This window comes from Chaetodon trifascialis, chromosome 13, assembly GCF_039877785.1.
Source record: "Chaetodon trifascialis isolate fChaTrf1 chromosome 13, fChaTrf1.hap1, whole genome shotgun sequence".
In the NCBI taxonomy this organism is placed as follows: domain Eukaryota; kingdom Metazoa; phylum Chordata; class Actinopteri; order Chaetodontiformes; family Chaetodontidae; genus Chaetodon; species Chaetodon trifascialis.
The window spans coordinates 22202282-22211323 of record NC_092068.1 but is presented as its reverse complement, the minus strand read 5'-3'; the positions used below and the strand labels follow the sequence as shown (position 1 = coordinate 22211323).

Here is a 9042-nt window from a genome sequence, read left to right as displayed (position 1 = left end):
AACAAATGACAGTTGTAAACAGTTGTAGATTGAGTTTTAAATCCTCTACAGCCCATGCAGGAGTTGTTGTGGTATGATATTATCCACATGAAAGCACAGTTGTTAATGAGTCTGAGGAGCCTGAAAATGTGACATGGTAGTTTACTGCTTCATATTGGAATAGATTTGTTGCAGTTGTTGATTGAGTTTTGCTGCATATGAAAAGAGGCCAGACAGAACTGTTACTTTGAAGCAAAGAAATCGAACAAATACTGAATAATGAGGAAAGCCCATGGACTCAGCCTGTTGGGACACTGGATGGATTATTCCCCTCATAAAACATGCTCATTTTTGCAGTCTGTAAATTGCTTCAGGGTGCCTTTCTTGCATATAAAAATTGTTCATTTTTTTCTTCACAGGGCTATAAAGGTCTTGTTTGCCTACAGCCTATAGCATACTGTATAGTTGAAGTCAAACTGCTCATTTTGGGCATCCAGTTCACATAAGTCATGTAGCTGTAGCCACAGACTTTATGTGGCTTGGATGGCTAATAATACCATTTCTCTACTGCTTGAACAGTAATTTATTACACAACTGGCCTTAAAGCTTGATAATGTTAACATTATTATTTCTTTGAAATTAATTTATTAAAGTGCACATTATGTTCTCTGGATGAGAAATGCAAAAATAATTTTATTATTCATTAATAAAGTACAAATTAACTAAACTGTTTTGGTGTCTTTTTCTTTTAGCAATGAGATTTCTTGGAGGGCACACGGTTATGTTGCCTTTTTGGAAGGGGGACTTTACATGTTCAGAGTGGTGGACAGTGGATGTAAATCGTAGGGTGGTGTCTAAGATTTTTGGGAGATCTTTCCATATTTTTGTGCTATGTTTATTTCAATTTCAATTAGTTAAATTCCTTATTTATGGATACCTCATTAATAAAAAATGTGGTCAAAATCTATCGAAAATCATAATGGCGGAAGTATGAGCTGCAAGAGAGGACGTGAAGGCGACATGATTGACAGCTGGACAGTTAGCTAATTGCGGTTTGGGGTGTAGCTAACTTCCAGGTGGAGAGCCAAATTTAAAATGTCTGACTGGGAAGAGGAATACAACGAAGATGGCGTCGCTATCCAGAAACCTGCTACAAAAGCAGCTCCGACTAAATGGAAAATGTCAGAGGATGACCGTCGAGGTGAAAATGTATTTTTCGGCGTAAGAAGCAGAGCCCAGTTTGGTTCGGTTCCCCGGAGCACGGGACGGCGAACCTTCGGCGATGGAAAGTCGGACTCGTCCCCCTCTGTCACATTCAGCGTGGAAAATGCTGTAATTGGGAGGGTAATAGGTAAATTAAGTTTCTAAGCAGTAATTTCAGTTTCAAACGGTAACTCTGCTGCATTCTTCTCAGTCATAGCTAACTAAACTTAACTTTGCTTGTGGCTAACGCTAGCTATGCTAAATGAGCGGACGTTGGCTAACGTTAGCTCGGCGTGATGTGTTCACGTGTAATCCCGTATTCTGCAAAGTTCTTTTAGATATTCAAATCAGTGTGGTTTTGACCTCCAGTTATATGTCAGTGTAGTCACCTCTATGTATTAGATTTCCTCTATGTAACTAGCGATGTTCATAGGTTTTGTTTAGAGGTTTTATTTAGACTTTAAATGACTTTTTAATCGTGTTAAAGGTCGCGGAGGAGCCAAAATCCGTGAACTTGAAGAGAGCACAGGTACAAGAATCAAGGCAAGTGCAACGGTGCAACGATAACGATAATATTCACCTATTAACGGAAAAGCTCACTCTGCTTTCTTATTCCCAGTTTATTTGTCATGTGGACTTGATCCCAAAGCCATAGTCAAATCAAATATAAACTGCCAGTGGACTGCGTCCATTTAACATTTTCTAATAGATTACCACAGACTCAAATTAAGTTGTAAATAGCTGTAATTGATCTTCAGAATACAATGAGTATTGTGGTAAAAGTAAGTGAGTGAAATAAAAACTTTTTTTGTATCATATTTGACCATAACGGTCAATTTCTATGTTAGTTAAGAGCAAGATATATTCTTTATGTATTTTTTGGCACTGGACCTAACAGCAAGAGTTGATGCTGTAGCACTATAGTGCTGTATTGTTAAAGATATCGTGGATGAACAGGCTCTTTTTAACTTCCTGTGTGTAAATCAGTGTTGTTCTTTGTTAGATAAACAAAGGGGACTACGAAGGTGAGGTGGTCATCTTTGGGTCCTCTGCTGCCCAGCAGAAGGCCAAGGAGATGATTGAAGACCTGGTGGCTGACGGCAACTCTCGAGTTTTTCGTGAGGGTCGAAACTATGGAAGAGGAGATGATGGAGGATTCTGTAGAGGAGGAGGAGGAGGTGATGGAGGAGTAAGGACTGACTCTGTCTGGTCGGCTGCAGAACTAAAGTCAGCAAATGCCGCCCCGGCCCGTGTGCCCATAGACTGGAACACAATCCGGGAGAACAAGAAAGAGTATGAGGAGCTGAAGTGGAAGGGTGAGGGCTCACTATGAGTTAAAAAAAATGATGACCTTCACTTTTAGATGGTGTTTTTGGGGGTGTTCACACCCGTATTTCTGAAACAATGTGGGAATCACAGCCTTTTTTACGCTCGAGTGTGTGTGCTGTCCTGTTATGACCCACTACTCTGAATTCTCTTTTGCTTCCCCTGGTTTACTGTTAATAGTTTATCCTTCTGATATGGCACTTGAATTTCATTTGATAATGAAAGTGTGGCTTTAAACTGTTTTTAAATGTTCGCTTCCTTCAGACCTCCCACCCATGAAGAAGAAGTTTTACACTGAGGCAGAGAGTGTGTCCATGCTGACAGCAGAGGAGGTCAGTGAATGGAGGTAAATCTGACAGTGTTTCCTTTTTAGCACATAATCTAAAAAAATAGAGAGAGTACCATAAGGGTTCACACTGTATTCTACAATGCTTGGTATTATTTTAATAAATTTCTTTTTTGATGTCCTTATGTGTTTGTTTTTATGTTTGTGTAACTGACAGGATTGCAAAACCTCAGATTTCCCGTCTTTGTTAAGAATTTCTCCAGCCAATAAATTTCCCTGATGTGTTTTTCATTACAGCCGCAGACCAATAGGTGGCATCATTTATCCACTTCCTCTTGTTTTCTCTGAGCAGGTCCAGCTGCAGAACTTAAAGTACATAGTATGTAAATTTGTCTTTCAGTTTGTCAGTGGTTCTCAGTCTTCAGGGCCTCACAATATGGACCTGTAGTTAGCAATGAGGGCTTGTTAGTGGTCCAAATCTGGTTGTGCAGGACAAAAAGGCCAGATTTACATCAAGCTTTGATTTGTAGTTTCCAGGATGCAAATTACTAAACTTTTATCTGTCTGCCTTTCGGTCAGTGTCACCTGTATCAACCACCTTTTCATCCAGTTCACAGCGTTCTTGGTTGTGTTATATTTTTTTCAAAGGAAAGAGAATAACAATATATTTGTGGACGACCTGAAGGATGAGGGGGAGAAGCGGCCCATTCCCAACCCCTGCCGCACCTTTCTGGAGGCCTTCGAGCTTTATCCAGAGGTCATGGAAAACATTGAGCGAGTTGGCTTTGTCAAACCAACCCCCATCCAGGTACGAGCCTGTCATCAGGACAGATTTATTCTGGATTATTAATCATCCTTTGAAGTATTATTGCTGAACAACCCACTAATGCAATGTTTGGGTTAATTACTGTGTAGAAGTATGTACTTGTCATCCAGGGAAATGCATTACCCTCTTTCCTGTAAAATGTGTGAGTTGTTTGAGTACTTTGAACAATATGCACCTTAGAAATTCCATGTGTGTAAACTGTGCATGGGTGGATCTGTTAAAGGCCTGTAGTAACCTGCCCTGTTCATTGTCTGCTGTTATGGGTAATACCTGTGATTTACAAAGATCCATATTTGGAAATACCCAAAACAACAGCAGCCTTGATGGGAAATATGCATACTTTTATTATCATTAATCTGCGGTAGTCTCCCCAAAAAGCAGAAATGAAAGGAAGTGTGTCCTATTTTTAGGTAATCATATGAAACTCAGTCTTTGATGACTCAATACGTTGTGCCAAAAAACAAATTTCATTCATACTTTTGTACATAAATGACCTGTTTGAGAAGAATACTTATTTAGTGTTTCTGCTGGGTGATGGGAAGTCATCATAGAAGGTGTACTATCACAAATGCTCTCGGGAATAATAGAAATCCTTCTTTGTTTTCCTTCGAGGGTGTTGCATAATAATAGTTGCCGTGTAAGCATGCAGATGTGTGTACCTCCTGCAGATTGCCGTCACACAAGTCTTAAAGCTAAGGGAGGTAAAATGTTTGTCCAGAGCCTGAAGGGGACATCCTCCACTCTGACATGCACTTGTTGTGGTTGTTGTATCTCATACAGACTCGGACAGGGACGTAGTCAGGGTGTTTCCATGATCTTCTAGGGGCAGGAGGTTTCGCTCTTTACGGCTGTGTGAATGTCAAATGAAACCAGGAGTGTCCTGCACGGAGAAATGAAAGTGCATCACCTCCCCCTCTGATTTCACTTTCATTTCACAGTAAGAGGCTTGTCAGATGGAGTGGAATATTACCAACCTGTGCTTTCTCTGCGTAATGCTGCAATGTTATTAGATTGGTATCCGTGTCATCCGTTTCAGTGATCTTTAAAAATACTTTCCCTTAAGTCATTGATTACTTGTTTTGGTGCATTCTTGCCAGGTCCTGCAGCCTCATAGGAAACCGTTGCTGTATCTTTTGTTCATCGAGACGTGGCTCCAACATGTGACCACCTCTAAAATCATGAATCTTCCTTTTTTCTGTTTACCTTCATGAGGTTAAACAAAGACACATTGTGTAAATATGGATGTTTTGAAGGTGTTTTCAGAGGTTTACTGTATATTTGCAGAGCATTAACTTCTTGAGTCTGTCATACATCAGTTGTGGTTTGTATAAACGTATGATGGTGTTTTTGCTTGTTTCTTCACCAGTCGCAGGCGTGGCCGGTGTTGCTCAGCGGGGAGGACCTGATAGCCATCGCTCAGACAGGAACAGGGAAAACCCTGGCCTACCTGCTGCCGGGGTTCATCCACATGGATGGACAACCTGTGTGAGTACAGGACCTGTTCAGCCTGCTTCTCCACATTTCATCTTTCTTTTCAGGCCTTGTGTTCTTAATGTGTCATGGTGTAATGTACTGTGCCTGTTTGTCAGACCCAGAGCTGAGAGGGGAGGACCAGGCATGCTGGTGCTGACTCCCACCAGAGAGCTGGCCTTGCAGATTGAAACAGAGTGCAAAAAGTACCGCTACAAGAGCTACAAAAGGTCCTTTAGCCTTACATCATCAAAGTCATTGAAGGTATAATGTGTAAGAATCAGCCACCTGTCGAAGGCCACTCCAAACAAACAAGATGAGCTGACTTGGTATGAACTCATCTTAGTTTGGTAAAAGATAGATATATAATATAGATAGATAAAAAAGATATATGTTGACATTTTTTGAGTTTATTTTATTTTTGGCCTTAAAAAAAGCAAACCTAGGTGAAACATTTTTTACTCAAATTCTATTTGAAGAATGTACGAAGTACACTTTGTGCTATTTTTGTTGCCTTCAGGTACACTTAAGTGTACTCAAGTAGTCCTTGGGTACCACTTGAGTAATACTTGATTATACTTGATGTGTAAATAGTTGCTAAATTGGCACAACTTGTACTGAAGTACTCAGGAAATCAGCATTCAGAACATGCTAACAGTACAATTGTATTATCAATGTTTTAGATATATTCTTAAATATACTTAAAATTAAGTGAAATTAAAGTACACTTTAATGAAACATGCTAACAGTGTATTACAAAGGACTTGAAAGTAAATATACTTTCTATACACTTTATTCCTATTAAAAGTAATTGTACTTAAGAACACTTTTTAGTACAATTTCCAATACACTTACAGTAAAGTAGACTTTTAAGTACTGCAGAGTTAGTATGTTCTGAAAGTACAGGGGCTGTCGGGTACGGGACTGACCACGTCTTACACATTGTATCTTTAGGGCTGAGCTTAGAATCAGTGATGGTGATGAAGAGGCGACGTGAACGTGACTGTCCTTCTCCACCTTCTCTCAGTGTCTGTATCTATGGCGGAGGGGACAGGAGGGGACAGATCAGTCTGGTGAAGGACGGTGTGGACATAGTGATCGCTACACCTGGCCGACTGAATGATCTACAGATGAATGAGCTCATCAATCTGCGCTCCATCACCTACTTGGTCAGCTGTGTCTCTGTGTGTGCGTGTTTGTTTATGTGTGTAAAGGATTGTTTTAACTTGACCATTATTTTTAATTCGAGAGCTGAGGTCTTAGCGATGGCACAAACCAACGTATCAAAAGTTTGTCTTCTGCGTTTGATGTCTGGTTTTCTTAAAGTGTGTGTGTGTGAGTGCAGAGAGTTGTTTTTCATAACTGCTCTGATCATTGGGAAAAGGTGCTGGACGAAGCTGACCGGATGCTCGATATGGGCTTTGAACCCCAGATTATGAAGATTCTCCTGGACATCCGGCCCGACCGACAGACTGTGATGACCAGGTATGAGTCACGTCAGGTCAGGTTTGTCGTCACATGGTTAATGAGCAGGGCAGAAGTGCAACACACCCAGAGAGAAAGCCTTTCCATTGCAGACATTAAGCATGAAAATCGTCCAGTGTTGGTGAGTGTTTCCTCCACAGTCCCACAGAGTGCGAACATTAACTCAGCAAATATGTTTCATCACGTAAATAAGAAATGATTACTGTCTGTATATTCTGTATCATAACTGTGTTAAATTGATCCACGTTTTCGCACAAAAACTTTCTTTTTCTCTTGTGTGTCAGTGCCACCTGGCCCGCCGGTGTGAGACGATTGGCCAAGTCCTACTTAAGGAATCCCATGATGGTTTATGTGGGCACTCTGGACTTGGCTGTAAGTGGAAATGAACACATTCAGTCATGTATTAAGTGTATTAACTGAGGATTTGGTCTATGATGTCTACATGTTCTCCTACTTTGTCCCACCTGAACACTGGAGACACTGTCTCCGTCGCTGATCACATGCCAATTAAATGAGACCAAAGAAATTCTGTTTCTCTGCTGCAAAACAGCTAAATATATCTGCATTATTTCTGACAGATATTTTCTGCTTCGTAGGAAGTGAATTTCATATGCGGTTTGCCCCCATCTGGATTCCATGTTTTTAATGCCTCTTGTGTTTCTGTGGGTCGTAGGCGGTTAACACAGTGCAGCAAACAGTGCTGATAGTCCATGAAGACGAGAAAAAGTCCTATATGTTTGACTTCATCAGAAGTATGATGCCCCAGGATAAAGTCCTCATCTTTGTTGGCAAGAAGCTTGTGTGAGTGGTCGGTCTAACACGTGACTCGTAAACAAGGGGGAGAATTGTTTTTTTCACCACTAACTGTGGGTCATGGCGAAGAACCACAGAGTTAACCACACATTGATCGGCAGCTGCACTAACGGCTTCCTGTGTGTTCGTTTGTGTCTCTATTTGCATGCAATCTCAGGGCTGATGACCTGTCCAGTGACATGTGTCTGCATGGCATGGCTGTGCAAAGTCTGCATGGTGACCGCGAGCAGTACGACCGTGAAGAAGCCCTCAAGGACTTTAAAGAGAGTATGCAACAGTTAGGAAAATGTGCTTAAAAACATTGGCTTTAAGGAAACTGAAAGTAAATGTCGGTGAATAGCTCTTGGCGTTACTTTGAAGCCACTGAACTACGACAGAATAAGTCTGAGCGAGCAAACTGACCAGAGGATCACCATGTTTTACGTCTTTCCAGGTCGCGTTCGTGTCCTCGTCGCCACAGATTTGGCATCTCGAGGGCTGGACGTCCACGACATAACACACGTCTTCAACTACGACTTCCCACGCAACATAGAGGAGTATGTCCATCGCGTGGGCCGCACTGGCCGAGCAGGGTAAGGGGTGTCCTGCGATGTACAGGGGTCACGTGACTGAAAATCACCGCCACTGGTTTAGTGTGTGATGTTGATGCGTTTGTGTTCCAGACGGTCAGGTGCTGCTGTCACTTTGGTAACAAGAGAAGACTGGAGGATGGCCCCTGAGCTGATTCCCATCCTGGAGCGAGCGGGACAGGTCAGTTTTTTTATTTCAAAATAAAGCATTTTCCCCCAATCTTGATGGCACTAAGTCACTAAATCAGGAGAGAATCCTTGTTCCCAAGTTGTATCTACAACCTGAAAGCTGAGAGAATAACATAGTCAAATAGGAAGCACATGTTCTTATTTGAAGTGATCAGTTTTTAAACCAGATTTAATAAAGCTTGTGTAACCTTTGTGAATCCTGTTTCAGGAGGTTCCTGAGGAGCTGGTGCTTATGGCAGCGCGATACGAGAAACACAAGAGGGAGAAGGAGATGTGCGATCCAAGAGGAGGACAGGGACGAGCCGGAGGAGGAGGACGGGGGAGGAGAGACGGTGGAGGGAGAGGAGGCAGAGATCGAGGCCAAAACTGGGGATTCTAATGAATGATTGTCCATGTAAGTTCCCGCACAGCACAAGGTTTCCTGACCTAACCACAGGCCTACAAGAGGACTCATAGACCCTGCTTCCACCTTTTTTCACAGTTGAGCTGGATCTGACACTGCCTGTTCAGTCATTTCTTTTAAATGTAGATTTGTTTATTTTCTTTGAAAATGTTTTTGTTGTTTGCTGGATTATCACCCAAAAAATGTGGATTGTTTAGATTGCACAACAACAGTTTTCTTCAGTTCAGTGTCACTCTGAATATTTTGTTGTGTGACTTCTTGATTTGGGCAGAAATAAATATGTATAATAAATTCTCCTTTAGACGAGACTTGACATAGTCTAGATTTTATTGGCTCGGTAACACTCAGATTTACCGTATGATACAATAGTCACTAAATCTTTTTTGCACCAAACCACCAAAAGCATGAGAGAAATTTGCCTGGAAGGAGTCAAAGGTACAACCCTGAATCTGGAAAATCTGGGACGCCATGTGAAGTGGAAATAAAAACAGAT

The 9042-nt window shown here is 41.6% G+C and overlaps 1 protein-coding gene across 1 annotated transcript; it reads left to right on the top strand.

Annotated features, from left to right (window-relative positions):
• The first annotated feature begins 1074 nt into the window (after positions 1 to 1074).
• ddx43 (DEAD (Asp-Glu-Ala-Asp) box polypeptide 43) lies at positions 1075 to 8637 on the top strand. The gene is made up of 15 exons (XM_070978116.1): positions 1075 to 1330; positions 1670 to 1725; positions 2186 to 2498; positions 2773 to 2854; positions 3443 to 3602; positions 4987 to 5105; positions 5210 to 5320; positions 6118 to 6259; positions 6475 to 6575; positions 6860 to 6947; positions 7249 to 7376; positions 7546 to 7655; positions 7822 to 7960; positions 8051 to 8138; positions 8355 to 8637. Exons 1-15 carry the CDS (start codon positions 1075 to 1077, stop codon positions 8523 to 8525), a joined length of 2064 nt encoding a protein of 687 aa, XP_070834217.1. The 3' UTR covers positions 8526 to 8637.
• Positions 8638 to 9042: the final 405 nt, after the last annotated feature.